Source organism: Emydura macquarii, unplaced genomic scaffold, assembly GCF_026122565.2.
Source record: "Emydura macquarii macquarii isolate MOO-44397 ecotype Brisbane River unplaced genomic scaffold, CSIRO-AGI_Emac_v2 contig_75, whole genome shotgun sequence".
Classification (NCBI taxonomy): Eukaryota; Metazoa; Chordata; order Testudines; family Chelidae; genus Emydura; species Emydura macquarii.
Window position 1 is genome coordinate 2,155,773 of NW_027130212.1, and position 26,308 is coordinate 2,182,080.

Below are 26,308 nucleotides of genomic sequence, written 5' to 3' on the forward strand. Positions count from 1 at the left end.
TACTTTAGAAGCTGAAAAACAGAGCCATAAAGAAAGCTTTCCACCTCATTAGGCTTTTCTTTTTTTATTATTATCAGTTATAACTATTCATAGAATGCTGTACACGGTGCTTTACAAAGACATAAAAGACAAGAGACTCCTTTAAAGTAAGGACTTACAATCTGATATATGTTCTTTTAAGTACAAACACCTCCTATTAGTATTACTATTAGCAGTTTCGTCTTTAATATATCAAGAAATATAAATCTTCAGACATTACAATTAGAACAGCAGTGGCTTCAGATATTGAACTGTTTTTTGCTTTGTTTTCTGTAATATTGCTTATTAGATGTTGTAAGCCTGGTCACTGGGCACTATTATGATTGAGATTTTCAAAGCTGTCTAGGGAATCTGAATGCCAAGTTCCATTAATTTTAAGCCTTAAGGAATTTTTTCTGAAGTATAATCTCTTTGCTGAAACAAACCTCACACAAAGTCATACACCAAAGAATATTATTCATGATTATATAATGCCAGCTCTTTGCTAGGCACGTTGCAAACAGGTATGAGGCCAAATGGTAAAATTTTCAAAAGTGGCTAAGGGCTACATTTTTAAAAGTATATAGGCACCTAAAGATACAGACTAGCTCCTAGTGGAGTTTTGAAAAGCATCTAGGCATCCAATTCCCATTGACTGAGTTAGACTTCTAAGTGCCTCTGGTCAGTTGGAATGCAGAGACAGATGACACCATATATTAGTAAAATGCAAAGCAAATTCACAAAACTGGCAGCCAAAGGGTAACACTGAGAACTAGATCGAGATACTCAATTGCCATGTGGTAGGAGTCCCAACGGAGGAAGAAAGAACAATATGCTGTCTTATAAAAGATCCATATAAGTAAGTAAATATTTCCTTGTGAAGATGAAAAAACAGAATTCAAGTTGAACTACCACAGCTGCCAACTTTAGGTCTTGCCAGTGCAAATGCTCAGAGCATTAATATCAACATAGTGACAACTGAAAATAGGGAAAAATCCTCAAAAGGAAATAACATCCTGTAACGATTTCCCAAGACAGTATTATGGATACAGTGCACACAAGGATGTATCTTTATCATTATCATTTATCATTATGGGGAAAGTGGTGGATGTGATATACCTTGAGTACAGCAAAGCTTTTGATACAGTCTTCCACAGTATTCTTACCAGCAAGTTAAGAAAGCATGGACTACAAGGTGGATAGAAATCATGCTCAACAGGTAGTGATCATCAGATTGATGTGTAGTTGTCAGCCAGTATCAAGCGGAGTGCCTCAGAGGTTGGTCCTGGGGCCGGTTTTGTTCAACATCTGGAGGATGGGGTGGATTTCACCCTTGGTAAATTTGCAGATTACACTAAGCTGGGAGGAGTGGTAGGTATGCTGGAGAATAGGGATGGGATGCAGAGTGATCTACATATATTGGAGGTTTGCACCAAAAGAAATCTGATGAGGTTCAACAAGGACAAGTGAAGAGTCCTGAATTTAGGATGGAATAGTCCCATGCACTGCTACAGACTGAGGATCGACTGGCTAAGCAGCAGTTCTGCAGAAAAGACCTGGGGATCACAGTGGACAAGAAGCTGGATATGAGTCAACAGTGTGTTACCAAAAAGGTTAATGGCATATTGGGCTGCATTAACAGGAATATTGCCAGCAGATCAAGAGAAGTGATTATTCTCCTCTATTTGGCACTGGTGAGGCCACATCTGGAGTATTGTGTCCAGTTTTGGGCACCCCAATACAACAAGGATGTGGAGAAGTTAGAGAGAGTCCAGCGGAGGGCAACAAAAATGATTAGGGGGCTGGAGCACATGACTTATGAGGAGAGACTGAGAGAACTAGGGTTGTTTTAGTCTGCAGAAGAAAAGAGTGAAGGGGATTTGGTAGCGGCCTTCAACTACCTATAGGGGGGTTACAGGGAGGATGGAACTAAGCTGTTTTCAGTGGTAGTAGATGGCAGAACTAGGAACAATGGTCTCAACTTGCAGTGGGAGAGGTCTAGGTTGGATATTAGGGAAATCTTTTTCACTAGGAGGGTGGTGAAGCACTGAAATGGATTACCTAGGGAGATGGTGAATCTCTGTCCTAACATGTTTTTAAGGCCTGGCTTGATAAAGCCCTGGCTGGGATGATTTAGTTGGGGTTGGTCTAGATGACCTTCTGAAGTCCCTTCCAACCCCAATCTTCTATGATTCTATGAAAACTTTTGGGGGAAAAAAAAAAGACAAAAGACCTTAACTTTACACTATGGTATCCAGCCAAACTGCAAATATTTTATAATCGAAAGCCAAAAATGTAGGGTACTCAAGGGGAACTGATGAATATTTTTTACTTTAAAGAGAATTTAGGCGAGTCTGCAAAATCACCATGGGAACTAAGCAGATCACCAGTCTGAAGTAGAGAAAAGGGAATATGGAATACCAGAAACCTTCACACACAAAAAACAGACAAATTCATGATGGATATTAATAGATGTGGTGTCTTCTTTATTCCCAACAAGAGGCAAAAAAGAGGTTAGTCAATACTTAGTTAGCAGCACCATTGAAACTACTATTGGTGAGTGACACGCTTGTTTCAGGCAGCTGGGAACTACAGGTAGGCAATAGTGCTCTATAAATAGATTTAAACAATTCCTAGTTTAATATTGATATATTAGTTTAACTTATAATTTTCTTAACCTTGTTGTGAGCAGGTAAGACAATAGCATACACCTCCAGGAAGTTGGGTATGAGAACTCATTAGGAACTAGCCTTGCCGAATAAGGAGGAGAAGCCTATGGTTATTGGGCCTGCAACTATGGAGGATGTTACTTACTAGAAATGATTAAAAAATTCAGTAGGTCTAATTCCTTGTCAGCGTAAATGGGCAAAACTCCATTAAAGTCTGGGGAGCTGCACTGTTTTGACAATTCTGGCCTTTTAATCAGAAGTTTCACAATACTTGATGCTCTTCATACAGCCCCACCTCCTGGAGACAGGAGATTATGTGAGAATCTTAGCTTTCAGTTGGGGAAAAAAAGTTCCTGGTCCTCACGGTTGTAGAGAAAAGCTTAGAAATGTGACCCAAAAGCACTGTAAAAGCTCAAAAGCCAGGAGGAAATTTCAAAGAACCCCAAAGGAAGTTGGGTATGTCATTACTCAATTCTAATTCCAAACTACAGTGGGACCACAGGTGGCAGGGAAAAGCTTTGTTAGCTGCACATAAAATTTCTTTTCAAATCCACTGGCATTCTGTGACCTGGAGGAGGATTTCTCCCTTCCAAACTATGGAAAACCTACTTATGCTAAGCCTATCTATTTAGACTTGAAGCAGCAGGTGAGGATTTGGGCCTAAAAGAACAACTCAGAAGTCTTGTAAATTTTGTATTCAAAATTATATGCTCTACAGTGTATTACAGAAAGATCTGTGCTTCAGAATTACTTGGTTAAGTTTGTGAAAGCTGAATACAAAAGAAATAGAACACATTTTTTATGCAAAAACTGACAGTAGAACAGGCAATTTACATAATACAAAGTGAAAAATGGCCTCGACCAGCTGCCTTTGCTGTGATCTTTTATGAAGCTGGACTATCGTCATTCTTAGCATTAGTCTATGTAGATACATTAATAGTCTGAAATAAGTGATTATAAAATACTGCTCCCAAAGAAGGAAAACCTGATGATTGATGTTCAGCTTATTATCTAATATACTTGTTAAACACACAAGCAAAGATATTGATCCAGGTGGTGGTAATGAGGCTGGAGGGAGTTATAGGAAAGCTAATTAAATGGGACCAAATGAGGCTCAGAGAGGGGAAGCAGTCAACTGATAATTGAGAAGAACTTTAAATAGCATCCATTCATTCCTGATGAAAGCATCAGGAACTTATGATTGTATTTCTTGTTGCAGAGAGACTTTAGGCATCTAATCAGAAAAAAGGCTTTTAACTCAACTAGAGAAATATAGATGTGGGCCCAAACAAAAACAATATTTATCTGTGGTTATAATGCTCAAAGGTACTGCTTAATGGAGGAGAGGGATGCAGTGGGGAAAAAGCAGTGGCACTCTACGCAGGTCTACATAGCTCTCTAGGTTACCACCCCTAATTGTTTCTCTTCTGTCCCTTTTCATTCTCTCTAGTGGATGTCGTATTTCCCTTTCCTTGGTAGCTTCTCCCCCACTTCTCTCTTCCTCTGGTCATCTCCTTCCCATTGACCAGATTGATGTTGTCTCTCTTCACACTTTCCATAGAGGATCACTTCAAGCGCTAGGAGTAATGGACTAAAAGAAGAAAAGAAAAGTTTGGATGGCCAAAATCAGGTAAAACTTTCCTGTAGAAGTTCTGTCAAACCATTGAATTTTCTCTCCAAGGAAGTGCAAGAAGGCTTTTCATTGGGGAAGTTTAAAATTGGACAGGACAAAGTGGTGGAGGGAATAATACTTCAACAGCAGAGAAATAATACAGATGACAGCCTTTTGTTTCTGTTGTATTCAACCAAACAGGATGAGCAGATTTTCTGTATATTTCTGCTAAAATAACTAGCAATAAAATAGTTAACAATGACTTTATCTAAACTTTCATCATTAGGCTTCATTGTCATTATCCTATGGAGATGAATGGGGTACAACACTTATTTCAGGCTGCCATGCTTCAGAGATGAGTACAATGGCTCACACCGGGGAGACTTTATCGGGAGGCATAAATGACAAAAAATGATCTTTTAAAATGAAATCTTAAATTCTGCAAAAAGTGACAAGTCCATCAAAAATGCAGAAAAGATGCTGTGGCTCACTTCAGACCCTCTTCGCAGATGAGATAAAATTGGGTAATGACACATGGGGATACACCTTATCACTCCTGCTGCTTCATCTAGTTATAAATACTTAGCTGAGCAAATAAGAATTAACAGAATGAACCCAGGACTGCAGTTGTGAACTACAGAGCGTAAAATTGCTCTGTAAGCTAATACTGTATTACTGTTTCTCAGTCAGCCTCTAACATCTGTACCTAAAATAATATTAGAATAGTGTAGTTTTAGCTTTGTACCTAGATACAAACGAAACCTGTCAAAACCGAGATGTTCCCAGTAGGATCAACCTCTTCAAAAATCAGTGAACTAAAACCAACTCATCTGTTTGTGTTGGCATGAAACAAAACTTAAATACCAGGAAAACCAGGATATAAACCTTAAAATGGACTTAAACAAAGGCAGTTCTTTTGCCTTTACTTCAAATATTATTCACAATAAGAGCTGAGAACCGGTAGATGGGTAGAGTAGATGTAAGTTTGTGTGATATTAGAACTGATTCTCATTTCTTTACCCTACCCAGAACACCTGCAAAGTCTCCTCTTGAAAATAAAATGAATAAATAGGCAAGAAATACAATTTCATGCAGTTTCTTCTCTACTAGCATTCATTCATTCTTGCATAATCATGAGGAAAAAATGTTTTCTTGACTGACTGATTTTTTAAACCTGGTATGTCACGATTTCATGACGTTATACAGTAAAAATGTAGAGATACATACACATGCTGGGCAATATAAATATTATCTGGGGATTTTTATATTTTTTTTGTAAAATGATAACTATTCAATATACAGGAATTATGTTTTTGTGGCAACTTCTAATTATTATTTAAACCTCCAAATTTTTATATGGTCTCTTTATATCATATTCTTACTCATCACAAATTACAAAAAAATAGGTGCTTTAAGAGAATGAATTACATTTTGCCTAAAGGGCAGACCAAAGAACTTACAACACACAAACTCAAAGTTCCAAACTTGTCCAATATAGGCACAGAATTAAGTAACATACAGTGAGAAAAATTATGGTATTTATAGTATGTACATGCATTATATCCATATCTTGACCTGACATTTTAACATGTCTTTTATATCTTTATGTACATAAATATCAAGATATACTATATTTAACTGGGAGGCTCAACTTCACACAACTGTGTTATATTTTATCAGTTTTTTGCTCATTTTACTAGCATGTCTCTCCTAGACAATTGCTTTTCTTTGTCTCATCAGCACTGAGATACTCTATAACCTACTGGACTACAAGTCACTTAAATAGGTCAATTAAGATTTAGGGATATTTGAAATAAACACTGCTGTTAGTCCCTCTGGCTGTTACTGCAAGCGCTGCCACTTCACTCTCAATTGATTCTGAACTACCAGTCCTCTTTGGTTATAGTTAGTCCAGGAAAATCACTTCACATGCCAAGTTTACAACTTGCAGAATCCCACAGTTATCATCAAACAAGAAGTTACATAGCAAGGAACACCAGCAAGCATGACAACAATTATTTATAAGATTTTTTTTTTCCAATGACAGAGCAAACATTAAAGGTAAATAAAAAATAGTAATTAAATAAGTTCTTGCTAGTTTCTATATAATGTTAGGTCTTAGTCATCAGCCATTTTAATGTATCTGAAAACACAATTTCATGTTCCTGGTTTCTTTCACACTGTCTATATGTACTTGTACCTTTCCTTTTATACTCCAGCTCTGGTAAAATGACTTCCTGGTAACACCTAGGCTGATGGCAGATGGTATGGTCACTCTGTAGCATACGCAGAACTTCAGACAGGTGCAATGACAAAACTTACATTCTTTAAGCCAAATTCAGTACTTTTGCTGGTAGTAAATTTGTCAGCCCACCATTTTTAAATATGCTACAATATGTTGGAAAAGGAAATACAATTTTATTTATCTTGTAATCAACTTTTTATCCTGCTATTTTAATAAATAAACAAACACACACATTTTTAAGTCCCTTTCCCTTTCAGTGAAGATCCCAGGGAATGAACCACAACTGTAATGTCTCTAAACAGATGCATGGTTTCTTGTTTCACTTCAGTGCTCAAAACCAGGAAAAAATAGGTTGGAATGGGATGCCATCACTTCCTGCAAAGAATCAATGGTATTCTTCAATGTGTTTGTTTCAACTCCTCCATATTCTGATTTGTTTTCACTAAGAAATGGTGGCTGCTACCCATTATCTTAACCTTAATTGATGTGTGCTTCAATTTACACACAACAGTGTAGCGGATGGGGTGCCTTAGTACCCTTTACATCATGATCTTCTTTAACACCACACGTCAGTCAGCAAAATGTATTAATAAGCGGTAGCTCTCACTCAGTAAAAGATAATGGGAAGATTATAAGAAGAAACTGAAGCATCTCTGAAGATGAGTCGATCTGTGTGGCACAATTACTGTGAAAGTTCTTGCTCATTACAAGCTATCTGTGGTTCAAAATTTATAAACTAATCCTTGAATGTGTAGAAAAGGTAGGAAACACAGAATGGCAAGACAACTTCCAACAGTAGTTCAGGTAACCTAGAGAACAATGATGCTGATTTAAGTTGCATTCATCACATTATGATGCCCATAGAGGTGTATCACAGCATAAATAAACACAACCCTATGAGGCTAATTATTTTGCTTTCAGAACATTCTTTAATCACATACTGTGGAATCTAATACCAGCTCTCTCATGTGCTTATTATAGTATCTTATTAAATTTTTAGAGTTGAAAACAAAACACAAACATTTTTATTTACTATATAATAAAACAAAATCTCAGAAAATGTTCTGGTCAGTTCTGACTTTTTTAGTCACATATTTAGTATATTAATCTGGCATTAAAAATCTGGGCATGAGGAGTAACAATAAATAGTATACATTTCAGATATACAAATGTTCCAAATGTATTGGCATTTTCTATGAAACCTCTTCTCTACATTCAAAACAAATAATATAGATCAAAATGCTCCCTTGTTATTAATTAAATACTTACACTTCTGTACTTCACGATATATTCCAATATGGGGGCTCCTCCATCATCCTGTTTAGTTATACTAAGTTTAAAGCTCTTTCCACTGCCTGGTTGTCCGTGAATTGATGGAGGGCTTGGCTCACCTGAACATTGAGGGGAGGGAGGGAGAGGAGAGAAGAGAAATTCAATATTTCTATTTTATTTGTATTATTTCTGTGTCTGATTAATTAAGACTATTAATCAGAACCTTTACAATCCAACATGATTTTTTTCAAGCTCTCTGTAACATTCTTTAAGATGCCATCATCATGGTGTCAATGCTATTATGTTTCTTCTAAAACATATTGAAGACTTGTACACTAAAAATAAAAGGGATTTAAAATAAAAATAGTCTCAGTCTCTGTGATTTGATATTTTTTTATCCTTTCAAATTAACTTCTTTAAGTAATGACTCCTTATGCAGGCACTAATTCAGAAAAGAAGCTGGTTAATTTTAAGTTAAATTTTAAATTAAAGCATGTGTCTAAGTCATATTGGGGGAATCGAAGTCATTATTAACAAACAATAAAGTGTTATACAGCAGCAATAAACTGTCCCAAAGAAAACCTGAGGCTTTTTTAGATTATGCAATTTTCTCATTTTATTAAGAATGTATCTGAAGAAAAACATTTTATGAGATCTCCAAATTATGAAATTCTACATCAAATACACTCTATTTTTATAATAAACCCATACGGTGCTATTATATCAAGGATATTTATGCTGAAACTTTTATCAGAGTGAATTTCTAACCAGAGCATAAACACGGCCTCAAGAGTATTGCCAATGTTAAAAGGAGAGCTGTGTTTTCATCTGCTGGAGCTTAGGTGCATGTTTCATAATATCTTTACTCTCAGTATCTGATCCCTTTCAGGAAAAGACTGCACAGCCATGCTGAAGGAACTTACTCCTGGAGTGCTTCAGAGGACAAGATTCTTGCATATTTCAATACTGGATCTGGTTTAAAATTTTGCCCAAAAGTTGTTTTTCCAATTTTTTTAAAAGTAATCTACACTTTTCTTTCAAAATGTTCTGATTTTTCAACCAAGAAAAGAAAAAGAAAGTTTTCTAAAACAGAAAATTTTTACTCAAAATACTTATTTTTTGTTTGTTTTTCATTGAAAATTTGAAAAAAAAATCACATGAAATTTTGGGGGAAATATTTGCTTTAAAAAGCTAGCTCTATTCAACACCTTTCCAGCAGAATGGAATAGGGCAGGTTGGCTGAGTCTAAGGGTGGTGTGATTGTGCACTTAAGTGTATAAAAATAAAATCAGTGTCTTAGGCCTGATTTTCTCAGGTCACCAAGAAGAGAGGCTAGAAATGTGTTGGAAAGAACTTTCTTGAGAGAACTGCTGAGAAGAAGAACAGGAGACCTTACATGTCATTTACTTTAGCCCTGGTCTACACTTACCTCGCAATTCGGTGGCAGTCAACAGGAGTTATGCAAGCTATGCCGAGTAGCTTGTGTAACTCCCGTCGACTGCTGTGCTTCCCTTCTGCATGGCGTCTTCACTGTACTGCGCTGACAGAAACCACGCTCCTGTCGATGCAGCGCTATGCCACTTGAGAGGGTCATTTACCAGCGTCGACTTCTGGATCGATTGAGCAGGTCTTCACTGATCGCTCAATCGATCCAGATAGGTTGATCTGACAGCAGCGACTTTGCCCCCGTCAGTATAGACATACACTTAGGCTGAAACTTTATTCCTAAATGTCTGGGAGTATCCAGCTGATAAAATTGTACAGTGCATGCAATTCCATAATTATTTACATACCTGAGAGTCTGCTGGCAGCCCTCCCACTTACCCATCCTGGTCCCAGTGAATTCACTGCTGTGAACTCACACCTCCCCCCCTGAATGAGAATTAAGGGGGCATATATCAATCATAGGAATCCTGAACCACCCCTGTTTCCACACCTTTAAATAATACCTCATTTAACTCCTTTCCCAATCCATTCTGTCTGATCACCGTATTCATTCCATTTGGAGTTTGTGATGGAGCATATTCCCCATACTGGCCTAAGAGGGCTGAATTAGGCTAAGTGAGACCTATCAACTAATTAGGCTGCAAATGGGTGAGACTTAAGCTAGAAGAAGCTAATTAGAAGAACGCTCACCTTGAGGGAACAGGTGGGGCATCTACAAAGCCAGGAGGTCAGCAACAGTGTGGAAGGTGGCAGGGAGGAAGCTTACAGTCCCCCTCCCTGAGATAATGGAAAAGGAAGGGGAGAAGGAGCTGATAGGAAGGAGCCCAGAGGGAAGAACAGGAAAGTGGTAGAGATGCATACCTTTAACTGCTCACTATAGGAGCCTGGACTGGAACCCAGAGTAGAGTGTGGGCCTGGGTTCCCCCACCAATCACTGTGGAGTGCTACTGTTTGGGGGCAGTGAACTGGAAGACTACTGAGTCACGATAGAAGTGAGAGGGTCCCTCAGGAGTGAGTGCTCCCTTCTGACATGTAGACAGAAGAGACTTTGAAAGACTACCTGGGAAGAGGAACCCACTTAGTGACCTGGCTGGAGGGCTGAGTCACAAAGATGCAACAAAAACAACGAGAGTACTGTGGCACTTTAAAGACTAACAAATTTAATATTTGTAGACATAAGCTTTCGAGAGACTTCAGCTCTCTTCTTCAGATGCAGTAATACAGAAAATAGGTAATACAGAGGCATCTTATAGATATCCAAGTGCATTGAGAACAATGGGGGAAGTGGAGTCCGGTACTTAAGACCTAATGACGACCATTGAGTAGGAGGTGAGAATGGGTGAGCGAAGTAATTTACCTTCAGTAGTGAGATAGCCACTCCAAGTCTCTGTTTAAACCCAGTTTGAATGTGTCAAGTTTGCAGATGCAACAGCAGTACCTGGAGTGAGGGAGGCGCTGCAGACCAAAAGAAAGTAATGGAGAGAAAGGGTGCAGCCGTGGGAAGGGGCATCTGCTTCACAGACCTAATCCTCAGAGTGGCCAGGAGGCGGCACTATCCAGTGGTGAGTCACAAAGTTCCTGCACCGGACATCAGCCCAAGCTTACATAATGAGTTGTGACTTCATAGCCTAACCCCCTTTTTGTTTTTCTGTTCCCACTAAGCCTTCAACCTGCTGTGGAGCAGGTGAAAAACCCACCTTGTTTTGGCCAATCTGTTGGTGAGGGCAAAATTCCTTCCCAGTCTCCAGAGAAAGGAGCGACTAGTGTAATGAATGCATCAGGTCACAAAGAAACCTGGTATTTTAACTACTGAAAGAGGTGGAAGGGTGAGTGCTGCTCAGCCTGGTCCAGGTAAAAAGAGGGTTTTTGCTGCACAAACATGGGCATAAATAGTCCTCTTCCTTTCCATTCAGCTGTGGGGGGATGGGTCTATGTCCCCATGCTGACCTGTTATGGAGCTGCCTGTATCCTTAGCAGGTAGCTCTCTAACCCGTAAAGGGGCAACACACTTTCTCCGATAAGCCAGATAAAGTGCCCCACTGCTAAATGTGTGTTGAGGTCATTATCAAAAGGCCCAGTTTGTTTTTTGTTTTTGTTTTTGTTTTTTTGTTTTTGTTTTTAAAAAGTACTTTTAAGGCAAGTTATATTTCAGGCCTCTCAACTTTGACAGTGTCTTGCTTTAAAATCATGTTAGAGTAAAGACATAAAATGGGGAAGTGGATCCATAAAATAATTATTAACATGAATATGTAGATATTTGATATAAGAAATTATTAAACTTTAGGTGTATGAACCTTCCTGGGGTAGTGAAATACGTATAGTAGCATGTTTTAAGAGAAACAGAAATATGCACATAACAGGACAACAGAAAAAGAAGTCCAAAATAGTTATGTTAGATTATTCAGTTCTTGTTCTCTAGCACCATATATTTAAATTTGAATTCAATTGATTAATACTGTTTGGTATTCTAATATATTGTACCAAACAAAAGCTTCATTTACTACTTTGATGTAGAAATGAATGTGCTGATAATTAGCCATACTTACTGTGAACAACTGCACCATATAACTGAACCATGCAACTCTGAAGTTCAAAAGATTTCTATGAAACTGTTACCAAAAGCAATGCTGATTTCACCAGCAGCAAAAAGACAAAATGGATACTAACTACACATACCAAAGTATTAACAAATCTATTTAACCTTTTCCCCATAGCTTCACAAATAAAAGTGCACCCATCACTGTGGCATCAGAGTGTATTTAATATACCTTAAATTACAAGAATTAACATTTCCAAACTAAAAGCCTGATCCAAAACCTGTTGAGACCAAAGGAAATCTTTCCATTTTTATCAATGTGCTTTGGATCAGACCCCAAATAATTATAAACAGCCATATAAAAGATGTTTCTATTCAGAACTACTCTAACTTTCCATTTATTTTGAAATGTTCGTGGGTTTGCAAACCATATATGATTTTACATATCCTAGGTGTTGTAACCCCTGGGCAGTTTGTCATAGCCCTATTCAGTGTGAGTAAGCATGGCAAGAATTGGCCAAATGGCGACAGTATATGTATTTTTCTATAACTGTTTGTCAAAGGAACAAACACTATAAATAGCCATTTCTCACAGGACTGCTTCTAGGGCCCAGTCTGCCCATGACTGCCTCAAGAAGGGCCTTCTTGACTGTCCAAAGGTGGCTTATTAATAAACAAACGAATGGACCTTATGACAGGGCCAGACCGGACGGCTATGAAAGGGTGCTGGAAGGCATGTATATTAGCCCCAGGCTCCATAAAGTCCTATTCCCTGGGTAACCCAGCTGGAGCTGATTCAAGGCAATTGGGCCAATTAGGCTACCTGGAGCCTATCAAAGAAACTGCCCCAGCAGTTAAAAGCCTCCACTTCAGGCAGGCAGGAGGGTGGACAGAGAGGTTCCAGCTGAGGAAGGCAGAAGAACCCTTCACACTGGTACCAGGGAGCAGGCCACAAGCAGTGGGGCCACGGACAGGCAACCCAGGGAAGGTAGTCGGTCTCAGGGACTAAGCAGTGTGAGACCACTCCTTGCAGGATCCCTAGGTTGGGGCCCGGGATAGAGGGTGGGTCCGGGCCCCCTGCTCCCCTCCCAGACGCACCACCGGCATGGCCGGTAAAGCGCAGGACCCACAGGGTGGAATAGGCCCACCCTGCCACACTGGTGTCAGAGTGGGATTTTGCATGTGCAGTGGCTAGAAAAAAAAAAAAAGAGACAAGAAGGTGAGGGATTTTTATTTTCTCCTCCTCCTCACCACAATGGATAATGTAGTAAAGGCACTCATACAGGCCACGGTGGCCCAGCAGGAGGCCACCCGGGCCCAGATGGTCACCCAGCAGGAATCAGGGTCTCAGGGACTAAGCAGTGTGAGACCACTCCTCACAGGGTCCCTGGTTCGGGACCTGGGGTAGAGGGCGGGACCGGGGCCCCTGCTCCTCTCCCAGAAGCACCACCAGCATGGCTGGTAAAGCACAGGACCCACAGGGTGGTATAGGCCCACCCAGCCACAACCTGAAAAAGGTTACCCAACTTCAGCCAGAGTGGTCTCCAAAGGAGACAGGAGGTTCCTGTGGAGGAGGGCCCCCAAAGGAAACCTGAGCCAGAAGGCTAAACAGGTGAGCTCCCTAGGAAACCTACCAAGACAGGCAGCCAAGAGAAGCTTCTGGAGAGGAGAGCCTCCTAGATGGAAGGCTGCAACCAGAAAGCATTCAAGAGGACCTGATGCCAGCCAAGAGTCCCACAGACATAAGTTGGAATCCTAGCCTGGCAAGGTTCACTCGCTGTCTCTGGAGAAGAGGCACAACGTTAGACCTCCCCAGATTCCAGAGAAGGATGTATTTCGGTAGAGGTAAGAGCTTTAGCACCCGGGACAGAGCCTGGAACCAAGATAACCCTGGAGGAAAAGCCTGGGTGGAGGTGGACACTGGACTCAGGTGGGAGACACGGACTAAAAATGATCTAGTGGGACCAAATTCACCCTGTATTCACACCCTACACACTATTGTAATAAACTCTGCACAAGTATGCCTTGTAAAATATAATTTGAAAACTCATAACTCACTGGTCAATAATATCATGATGAAAGGGGTGTGGCATATGTAAAGTTATGAATTCACTCCTGAATGACATTGGTGGGGCATATTCAAACTTCAATTAGACAATTAGACAAAAAGGGTCAAGCAGGTCTTAAACAAAGGGATGTGTTTACCTCAAATTTACATATAAACTGTAAGTAAAGTTTTCAGACAGGGAAAGGGGGAAGGTAGGGGACAAAGGAGATTTGTATTTCAGCAAACAGGGGTAAGGGATAATTTGCTGGGGAAAATGTCTATTGAAATGGCCAAATTCTATTCTCATTAAAGTCAGTGGGGCAACATGGGTGTTAATGAGAACAGAATTTAGGCTCTTTTTCTTTAATGCTGTGTTCTCCTGGATAAAAGTTTTAGAGATTTTTCTAATATTCTGATCAATATAAATAACTACAGAAATTATCCAGTTTAGGGTTATCCAAGTTACCTGAAAATGAGATTTCAGGGAACATCATAATCTAGGGGTGTGCAATGTTGTCAACTGTACATTTTACTTATAGTGAACAATTTTTGAAATTATGAACTGAACTAGAGGTAAAATAGGCTGACAGGAGTATAAATAAACTATGTTTTCAATTAAAAACAAAGGTATTACTCACGAACGGGTAAAGTCTGAAAGATCTCAATTTTGCTATACTCTCCTTGTCCTTTTCCATTTACAGCTGCAACCTTGATTTCATATGTTGTGTTTGGTTCCAGATTGCTAAGAACAACCGTTGCTAAAAGAAAAGGAAAGAAAGCGATGAAACAAAAATTGACAAAACGATAGATTAAGACAGTAACATTTCCAAGGCTATTTTGTAATTCATTTGCTTTACCAGAAATTAGGGGGTCTAATTTTACAATGTTTTATTTTCAAAAATGAAGAATATTCATCTGGTTTAATGTTAATAGTTCCAAATGCTTTTGTTTCAATACAAATTTTGCTGCAATTAAATAAATTATGGTGTCTGTGGAATCACAGAAGTCAGGTCCAAAAATAAAGAGCTTGGTAGTGCTTCATATTTCTATGTTATATCTCTGTGAGATGCTGTGCCTGATTCCCCAGTCAGATTGGGGCACTTTTGTCCCACTCCATTGACAAACGGTTACCCTAGACACAACTGGATGATGCCCCCACTGCAGGGACATTCAGACCTGTAGCAGGGCAGTGGTTAGCCCATGTCAGCTGACTTGGGCGTGGGCTGCAGGGCTAAAAATTGCTGTGTAGATGCTCAGGCTCAGGCTGGAACCTGGGCTCTGGGACCCTTCCCCATTGTGGGGTCCCAAAGCACAGGCTCCAACCTGAATGTCTACACAATATTTTTATAGCCCTTCAGCCTGAGCCCCATGAGTCAGCTGATCTATAAATTGCTGTGTAGATAGACCCTCAAGTGGCATAGAGCTGCTTCAGTGGTTGTTCTGACACCCTCCCCCTGCTGGCTACCAGTATGGAAGGTGCAGATCTCGAAAAGAGGGACTGGGCTCCCTTACTTCCAGCTGAAAACTGACTGGTGTAGTGCCCTCCCTTGGGCCCATAATCAGCTGCTGTAAATTGGGCAGGACAAGTAAGCAAGTGAATGACAAACACATGGAATATGTTTAAATATCAGGCTGCAAGTTTATTAATTATATTTTAAGGAGGGGGACTACTTTGCCCACCCCTAACTCTCACATACCAGACAGCTGGTTACAGAGCTTCAATCACAAACAAAACAATAACTCAGACTGGACCCTCCTGGTCTACCCTATGGACTCAGCTCAGCTCTGAATCCTCTCACCATGACCCCACATAATGAAGTGGAGGAGAAAGAGAAGCCACAAGGCTTTGGGGTGGGCGGGACCTTATTCTGCAAAGACTTCTGTGCAAGATCCAGCAACGAAATCCCAGTTCTCATTTACCTGTGAGAGCCTTTAGCCACATTGGGCACCGGCTACAAGTTGCAACAAGTCAATAGTCTTAGCAACATTATATGAACTTTGAATCCTATTGTTCCCAACCCAAATGGACCTCCAGGAAGCTGCAAGGAAGGCAAAACAACCCAACATGGCAATTTGGTCCTATGGGAAAAATTCCTTCCTGATCCCTAAAAACAGGTGATCAGTCAGACCCACAGCATCACAAGTGGTACAGGCCCTATCCTACAACTAAGGGGAGTGAGGGCAGGGAGCTAAGAGTAAGAGGCTTTTGAAAAGCCTGAGCTAGTTTAAATAGGAAAAGTGGGGAAGGCACCTGGTAGCCAGTTAGGTGGCCCCTTTCCTCCCCCCGCCTAGCCAATGGCTAAGCAAAGAACCAAAGGAAGGAAGGAGGGGAGCACCCCACTTCCTGTGACACGTGTTTTGGGCTTCCCTCATTGCCTCCTGTCCACACTAAGGGTGGCGAGAAGGAATTAGAGAAGTTTTCAGACATGTTTTCAACATGAGCTGTACCAGACAGAGCCGAGCATCTGGCCCTGCCGACTGTGTATAAAGTATTCATTCACCATGCTGTGGAAAGTGCACGACGTTTTACTAACAAACTTCTAAAGGGAGAAGATTTTTGGGAAATCAAAGAAAATTTTCTAAGTCCTAATATCAAGAATTTGAAAGTTAGCTGGTCCCATCCGCAGATTCTTAAAGGGATGACACTCAGGGACATTCTCAAAAAATGATTCAGAAAAGAAGGTTTGACCTTTAACCTTAGAGACATAAAGCACATCAGCCAATATCTTTAGCAAGTTGATAAAGAGCACTTAAAAGAGCAAAAGTTGATTTCCCAAGATGTGCATCAATAAGTGCCATGGATTAGAAGGGAAGATCAAACCCTCTCCTGAGTATTCCATGAAGATCAAGCTTGGCTCTAGAACTGTAGCTGTACTTCAGGATGAAAATATAAGCACATGCTTAGACTGGTAAAAAAGTTGCATGAAATGATCTAAACTCCTAATAATACAAATACACAGACAAGGTACAGCAAATGAGCAATATAATCTACAAAAGAGTTGGATTCCAGATTTTCTCTGGAAACACAGTACAGTATATTATGAAAAGAGTTGGCATGATCAATGCAAATGTTAGTGATGTCACATATGCTCCTTGAGACCTCAACACAACAGGGATCCACAGATCATGATTTCCCTGCTTCTAATAGAAGGGTGCTCAGCTACCTCGATAGGAATGTTCCCTGCTTCCTCCCAGGCCCATGGATTCAGATCCACATGGAGGAAATGGATGGAGATTGGATGTACTGCAAGGGAAGCACATCACCCTTCACCTGGCCCTGTAGAGCTAGAGCTGTATTTCTCTTTACTGTGTAGCCATCTTCAAGGGGCACCCATGAACCCTTGGATGTGCAACTCCATTGGCATCACCGTGTCAGGGAGCCTAATTTTTTTTGCAATGTTGAAGTATTTCAGTGTATAATATAATATAATATTTTTAAGTTTTATTTTTACTAAATGCATATTGTTTCTGTTATTATTTTTTTTATTTTATTGACTCCAGATTTATCACCATGTCTATTTGAATGCATCTTGTTTTCTGTAGTAGATAGATGCCCCATTACAAGTGGAGCTAACTGAGTTTAATGAATTTTGGAAAACAGGAATTTATGCATTTCACACTTTAATATAAGCATATTATATGAATTAGTCAGTGAAACATGGTGATCATTTTCTCATAAACAAAGCAGCAGAGTTATGTGTCTAACAGCATTCCTTAGTTTTATCATTCTTTCATAAGGTATTAAAAATTAAATTATAAATAATTAGCCATTTTCTATTGAAAAATAAAGACAATTGATGAGAATAATCATATTTTCAGAACAAGTGAAATTTTACAATATATAGCACTCAGCTATAGTAAGATGATATGCCTTTCAGCCATGACTCCTTTCCACATCTGAATAATGGTGTTCAAGATAAACCATAGGGCATACAAAAAATCAGTGGCACTGCAAATGTTTTTAAAATTTAAACATCAAATTATGTCTATGAGTCTGCCCTTAATAAAATTGCATCATTAACAACCTCATAAAATCTAAGGGCCCAATCCTGCAAACACATGCCCATGATTGAGTCTATGGGACAACTTAAATGAGCAAAATTACTCAGGTCTACAGTGTATAAAGGACCAACGCCTTCACATTTGAATCCCCTACATATCACTGTGTATCTGATACCTTGATCTTAAAAATCGCTTTATGAAAACAACATGCTTGAAATCTGGCAGCATCATGTGGCCCCAAACATTGGCATCAATGGAAAGTTTTGCTTAAAATCTTAAAAACAGGGTTTTCAGTATCCAATGGCTAGTTCTGGGTTACTGTGAATGACTCATGATTTTTATCAAAGGTCACCTTGGAAACTTTCACAGATTTCACTGTAGTAATAAGGTTTACTTTTGCAAAGCAACTCCACAAACTAAAATAAACCCAAGAGATTTACTAATGCATGCACCATTTACATACACATTCATGATAACGTTAGCAATAGGATCATGTCCCAAAGGGCAGCAGTAATTTAGGGCCATATTCTGCCACTATTCTATTCTTTCTATTCTATTCTTCACAATTTTTCTCTTCTCTTCTCTTCTCTTCTCTTCTCTTCTCTTCTACTGAAGGTTCTCATGCTGCCCGCTTCCCTGTAGCACCTGAGCATTATCTAGAAGTGCATTAAATGATGGGACTAGCATTTTTCATATGTGACTCTCAAATAGGGTGATGCATCAAATAGCACCTTACGCTGCAGGCAGACTCCTTGGGTTTGTTGGGATTACTAAAAGAATAATTGCTCAACATTACTCATGTCAAGTCATACCTGTTGAGCAATTACTCCACTGGATGAAGAAGAGATTCTCAGGTTTTGAAGGCATTACAGGATCTATAAATATGGCACAGAAACCCTAAACTGCTCAGGCCTTGTTCTTCTCACTGATAAGGAGCTAGCTATTGGTGTGCAAGTCATATGGTGCTAGACAATAGTTCTGAAGGATTGGAAAGGCCTTGTGCAAGAGGAGTGTGACACAAAATTGTAGAAGAAAGGCTGCAAAGGCTGTACCACACTCAAAAAAGAAAGAAAGCTAAAGAAAAAAATCAGTCTCTGCATGTAAAAGTCAAGCAATATTTCAACTGAAGTCTATAAATGTTTCAGCTTGAGAAGTCTCATTCATTATCACAGGATTTTAACGGCTATCAAGCAGAATAGTGCATTTATATAAAGTGCAAAGATTGCTACTGCAAGGTTCGCAGTGAAACAAATGGTGTCATAAATCTAACCAAGTTTTTAAAAAAGATTTTTTTGGTGCCAAGATTAGGTTGTTTATATTGCCTGGTATCATAGTAGGATATGAGAATGAAATTGTTTAGGTTTTATAGGCACATTAAATTGACCTCCCCAACACATCCCAAGAGTGCACAGCATCGGGACTCCCTTGTGATTGCCATGGACAACATAAATCATCATCCAACAAAGGAAGGCTAGTGTACAAATAGTACAGTTATAGTACATTTAATCCCACAGTAGATACTTTTATGAGGACAATTAATAGAAATATTGTATACATTAATACACTGAGATGATTGCGCAGTTAGCTGTTGCACAGAACGGCTTTCTTCTTGTCTCTGATTCTAATTCTCTGAGGAAGTAAATATCATAAAAACCCTAGATAAAGGTTAAATAACTACTATGTGAAATTAAACTTCGGTTTTGATAACTTCCACAGGTAAGTGGAACCTATCACTAGCTATCAGTCAGATTATGCTCTCAGATGTGTATTTTGGAGGATGGGAGCACTGCAGAATTTCTATTAAAAGGAAGAGATTTCTGTCATCCAATGGGTAGTTGATCCTATGACACATTGTCTCTTCTCTCTCCAGGTCTGATTCTCCATTATGTTGCACCTTGCATAGTTATTTACACTTGTGTAGAGCAGGCACAGCGCAGATGTAAGAAAACTACAACTAGTGTCAGTAAGGGCAAATTTCTTATTCGGTAGTGTTTTACAGCCTGTTTACACTCACCTGATAAGTGACTACACAAGGCACAACGCACTAGGGAAGCAGGACCTCTAACTTCTGACTGAATCTTCTTCCTCAAACTCCACGCTGTTGTAAGATTATGCTGACCCACATAATTGTAAAGTGGTTTAAATGCTGTGAAACTCCCTGAGGGTGCTGGAATCTAGGGAGGCAACTGGAGAAGAACTGGGAGCAAACTATGCCAGCATTAAGGTCTGGGGGAAACAGTGTTGAAATACTGGCCACCTGTACAAAGGTCCCTGCCTTCCATGGATGTCCAGAGATTTGAGGAATGTCTCAGTAATCCTTGGGATATTATGGGTTTGGAGAATGATGTCCCCTGTCTGATTGTGCATGTGTGTGTGTGTGAGTGAGAGACAGAAAGGCCCATATCCCCCTTCTCTATCACTGATCCAAAGAAGTTCCAACAAACTAGCCCATATAAGTTTGATCTTCTGATCTAGCCCAGAGAATTTTCGACAAATAGAAAGAGGGGATGGAAATAAATTAGAAAGAAAATAAATTTATGATTTTGCTTTATATTAGGATTTGTGTTGATTCATATTCAGAAACACTCTCATTGTCGCAATTCAATCTGTCTGCTTTGCCCAAATAACAACTTAATTTCATAAATGATGATTCAAGCATCTGGCTGTAAATGTCAGAATTTGACTAAGACCATGCTATGCAAGTTAATAATGAAAATATTGCAATCTGCCTACTAGAAAGGTAGAAAAACATAATTAAGGGTCCAGTCCTTATCCCATTTAAATCAATGGCACAATTCACAATCACTGCCATGAAAACAGGTTTGGCCCTTAAATTGTCTGTTTAATAAAAATTCAAAACTAAATGCAGACCTTATAAAATCAATGACATAATGGCTCTGTCAGAAAGTTCCACCAGTCTGTAGACTATAATGTAAAATTATTATAGTGTTGAAATAAAAAAATGTGGCAGCTTAATTACCTGTGAATCAAATATACTATTACATGGATCATTTCATTTTAAAATATAATTTTCTGTAACTCATATAAAAAAGACTGCACTTGGCAAAGACATATTAAATGTTTTGTACACAGTCACCAAAACAAAATTAAACCCTTTTAATATTTTTCTGCCTTCACCCATTAAATTTTCATTTTCATTAGGTGATTTATGGATTCCAAGATATCAAGTTTTCAAAATGAATCTAAAGAAACCACCGAATCTCAGGTCCACAGATACCTCAGGGATCATCTATGATACATTTTTTTATTAAATTAAATCTAATAAGAAATGCTAATAATACACAAGTGAAACAGTTACTGTTATAAAATTTGAAGTGCCAGAAATTAAAGAAAATGAAGAATAATGTTACGGCCTGGTCCAAAAAAAAAAAAAGAAGCCAAGGTTAGTCTTTACATTTACTTTGACGGGCACTGGATCAGATTCAGTGTACACAATAGCTAATAATGTTTAATGAACACAAGTGGCTGGTTCTATAAATGTTGTAGTCTAATTTGGATTTAAACTACAGTAATATGCTTTATTTGGAGGGCCCAACCTTTAGTTAAAAATCATAACACTGAATGCCTGAGGCAGTAGATTTTTACTCAATTCTGGCATTTATCTGTTTTCTCTGTATACCATTCAAGGACACACCACCATATGTCATGAAGCAAAGACATGGAATAGCCCAGATGTCAATCCAGAATTATCAGGACTTGATAATGGAGCTGAAAACATGAATTCATTCAAAACAACTGAGTGAACATTAGTATCAAGTAAGCAATTGTGCTATCCTTTAAAACATTCTTTAGGATATAGTTTCTCATTAGCAAGGATTAGGTTTGGATGAGGAGACTTATTTATATTCATGTGTTCATTTTCCATTTTATTTTGTTCAAAAAGCAACTTTCAACTGCATTTAACCCAAATTATGGCTCCGCAGACAATTCAGTGAAGTATTCTGAACCTAGAGAAATAAACAGAACCATAATCTCAGAACAGGAACAAACCTATTTAGATGGATCTGTGTTACATATTGTCAGTGAATTGTTCAGCTAGCCTGGATCATAAACAAAACTACTTTTATAAGCTGCATTTCAGATGATGTCTTCGCAAAAGACAAGGATAACAAAAGTGAGGAAATCTACAGTTGTATCAAAAGTATATAGACTATGGACTAAAAATAAAAAAAAAACTTGTTAATGTTCCTTATTAGTGATGTGTCTCATATGGTTCTCAGGCCTTTTCTTAAATGGTTGCATCAGATATTAAAAGACAGTAATACCAATTAATGGGTTAGATCTTGATTCTGCCACCTTTGCACTGAATACTTATTTACTCAGTGAACAATCCCACTGACATCAATGGGATTATTTGTGTTGCCAGCGACTAACTCATTATAAGATTAGTAGAACCTGGCTCTTAATGGTGATTGTCAAGAAGCATGTAATGGGAAAAGATCTGACTTTTTAATACACCAACATTTAGATACATATTCCAAATTTAAGCAAAATAAAAATGTATTGAGATTTCTTTTCAGTCACAGCCTTCCATGTTTTGCAGCTCTCCATTGCTTTCACCCTTAGTGAAATCTTTTTGGAGCACTGTTAAAATATATCTTAGAAATAGGAAACAGTTCCTTCTAGTTATCCACAGTTCACAGCTTCAGGTGTTGTTGATGTAGGTTTTCTTAGCTACTGTTTTCTTCATATCACTGTACTTGATTCAAATCATTTAACTGATAACAGTCAGGAAAAACACAGGAGTACAGCCAGCTAGCTTTCCCTGACCTGCTTTGACTCCGTGTCTGCCCATATTAAGTAAATCCTGAGAGGGGATCCCTCTTCTGCAGCTGCTATGCAGTAGTTCTACCTGCTGCTGCTGCAGCTGCCGCTGTCCATTCCCTGGCTTGCCTTCCTGGGCAGCTGAGCCTGGGAGTCAGAATCTCTCAGGTTGTGCCTATCCAAGTGATAGACAAGTGATCTGAAGAGAGATGGAAACTAGATGTCAGTTCTGAAACTGAGCCATTACCAAGGGATAATGGGCCCCTTGTGGCCAAAGATCTCTCCCTATTTCACGGATACTGCGGGGCAGAGAAGCACAGTGGAACACTGTCTGGCCCCTTTCCCAGCCTTTTCTGTTCTCTTCCAGAACCTTGGGATGGCAAGCGAACATAGACGGCAAGGGCTACTGCCACCTGATGACTGCAGTAAACTTAGCAAGACTTCCACACTTTAGTAGAGAAGGACTAAGATATGCAGAAGGGATGGAGTTCATATGTATGAACTCATTCCTTCCTTCTTCAGCTCCATGAGACCTGAATGTTGCAGAACCCCTGGAGGCCCCTTTATGCACTGACCTAACCATTCCCAATATCAATCACACTGGTGCAGAACGCCCATGTGTAGAACTAAGGGTCTCTCACTATGCTGTTTTCATTGAGAAAGCTTGTAGATGTCTCTTCATTCTTGTCCTAATGGGAGGGGAGGATCTTATTCCAACGGGACCATTTGTGATGCTACTATTATTTAATCTTCCTTTTATTATGCCCTTAGTAAAACACAGCTTGCCAACACTTTCAGAAGACATACAGTTGAATGTCATAACACTAACTCCATCATGCTTAACAGTAGAAACAAATCTTCCTTCATTTAGGACTTCTCCATCACTTTTCCATTTGGAAAATTTTTCATCAATGTGGAACACGTATATTGATATTTCATAAGACAATAAAACTTTGTTCCATAACTTTAATCACTTCAGTCAATTTTTAATCACATTGATTTGTACTTAGTGTTAGTTTCAAACAGGCTAGTTTCATATTCAATTCCTTTCTCCTTGTCACTTTCCTCACAGTTTTTGAACTGATATTAGCAGCATTTTGCTCCTTAAGCAATTTTGCAACTTCTCAGGCTTTACACCCTCCTGATTTCGTCAACTATTTCTGTACTGCTCTTCACACAATTCTGTAGCCTGGTAAGTCTCATATTTCGTTAGCTTTACAACACACTTCCTGTTTTATTACAGTTTTCATTGTCCACTTAGGTACTCAGATGTTGCCTTATTTTTCACAAGATGTAATTTACTTATAAAATGATATTTTTCTGCAACAAGGATAGAAACTAGATTATTTTTATCATAATTACAAGATACTCCTATTTTTCTCCTCAGTTAAAGCAACATTATATTCTAAAGTACATCAATACATCTACTTGCCTTACTGAATAGCTCAAAGATACCTGTTTAAAATGATTCACGTTCTTTTCTTCTTCTCTCTCTCTTTTTAAAATTTTCAATATGACTCTATAAACTTCCTAAGGACTAAAATTTGTTGCTCCGTGACATAAATCTTTACCACTACAATTGTTATATATACCTACTAACACCGGTGCCTTTTAATGCCTGATACATACAACAAAAACATGTACAGAACAATATAGAACACATTTATCAAGTACAGCAACAGCAGTCCACTATCTATCAACTTTTAGGGACAAGCACCCGCAACTGTTAATGTATCATTCCACTGGAACAAGAGTGGTAAGTGAAACAAGGGCATACTTGATAAAGCTGAGTATGGATAGGATCTATATCTAAATAGTATCTATATAGTATCTATATTAAATCTATAGATTTATATAGTATCTATACTAAATTACAAATATATATTCAGCTTTATACAAGCAATTTAACTGCATTTTAAAGACAACGGATCCTTTGCATCATGTTATCTCATATTCCCTGGTGCAGAAACTCCATGTTCCTTTCAAACAGTCATTACCTGTTCTTTCTCTCTTGATATTTCTGCACATCATTTTGTACAACCCAGTCTTTCAAGAGAGAGTTAGCTGGGTTGAATTTTTCTGTACTCTGAATGTACTTATCATTCATTGTCCCAAGAATTAAGACCCTGATCCAAAGCCCACTGATGTTAAAGTCTCAGAAAGACTTTGATTGACATCAAAATTAGAAAATTGGGTCCATAGAACCCAATTCTGTTTTTAGTTATGTGAATACAAATCTTTCTGTACTTCCTGCTCTGGTTGGTGCAGGGTCTGAAGGAAGCTGCATCCAACCTCACTCAGAAGCACAGTTCTCATGTTGCAGAATCTTGGGAGTAAGACAGTGAAGCCAAAAGTGGATAGAGATTCCCACTGTTCCCAGAAATATCCAAGAAAAACACTCCCAAGCTTCCTTGGGAAAGGGAAAGCAGGCATTCTTATAAATGGTTCCTTCCAGGGACATGACGAGTGTTCACAGTAGAAAATTAACACATGTTTAATCTAAATTAGCTTTGATTGCCATTGCTACACTTTTAATAGAACAAATATTATGGCAAGATAAAATTATTGCAATATATACAATCTGACATGGTTAAACCTCTTTCGTAAATCAAGTTCTGCTCATGTTTTAATTTTTTTTTAAAACTTTGATGTAACAAAAGGTTCTTGCAGCTGTTATGCTTATGAAAACTCACAAGTTTCTTTGGAGATATGAGCACATTAGAACTGTAGGGCTGAGTTCTCTGTAAATCTAAATTTTACTGAATAAATGTGCTATACAATAATAAGGGATAAAGAATAGGAACAAACTATATTCTCTTATTATAACAAGGCACTGGCCTTTTAACCTATTATGATGTCTCATCTCCCTTAAGGGAAAGCATTCCATTACTTGTTGTTTTTATGGAGCATGTGACTAGGCAGACAGGGCAATGCCTACTGGGAGAAGAGACAGGGAATAAAGGGTACATCCTGTGGGAAGAACAGGGACTTTCTCCACTAGGAGACCTGAAAGGAAACAGAGTAGCTATTAGGTCTCTCCTGGTAAGAGCCTGTGAAAGGAGCTTGACGATATGTCTAGACTGCAATAAAACACCCCAAGCTGGCTTGTGTCAGCTGTCTTGAGCTCGGGGGACTCAGACTCGGGGGCTATAAAACTGCAGTGTAGATGTCTGGACTTGGACTGGAGCCAGGAGTCTGGTCCTTCCTCCAAAGAGTCTACAATATAAACGATACATTCACAATATCACAAATTCCAGTAGAATAAATAAAATCCACTGCTCCGCACAGCCAGTATTTTACCTTTATCAACCCCGACACCCAATTCACGACTGTCATCCACACTTTTCTGCAAACTCCTTAAAAAAATACTTGAGCTTTGCAACATTTCAGAAGGTTAACAGATGAAGGTTTGAGCAGAACCAGTTCCTAAATTGAGGGAACTTTAAGGGGCAGGTCAAGTTTGGCAATCTCAGCTGTGACAAAACAGTCCGGGATGAGGAAAGACGGGCTCTTAGATAGCAAAATACCAAACTGCAGAAGGCCTTATTCAAAATTTATACTTTGACCTCCACATGGAAGCCAATAGGAGCCAGTACCATTCATGGACCACTTGTGTTATTCCACTTAATGCAGAATGCAATTGCTTTCTTATTATCTTAAACTTCCAAGAGATCTC

The 26,308-nt window shown here is 38.9% G+C and overlaps 1 protein-coding gene across 4 annotated transcripts in view; it reads right to left on the reverse strand.

Moving 5' to 3' along the window:
* The window catches only part of NCAM2 (neural cell adhesion molecule 2), a 503,301-nt gene that overhangs the window by 70,992 nt on the left and 406,001 nt on the right, over window positions 1-26,308 (reverse strand). For all 4 annotated transcript variants that reach the window (XM_067543086.1, XM_067543105.1, XM_067543094.1 and 1 more), the window contains exons 13-14: window positions 14,484-14,603; window positions 7,814-7,935 (exon numbers count right to left, since the gene is read on the reverse strand). In XM_067543086.1, coding sequence (XP_067399187.1) covers window positions 7,814-7,935; window positions 14,484-14,603 — 242 coding nt within the window. The remainder of the gene's footprint in view (window positions 1-7,813; window positions 7,936-14,483; window positions 14,604-26,308) is intronic.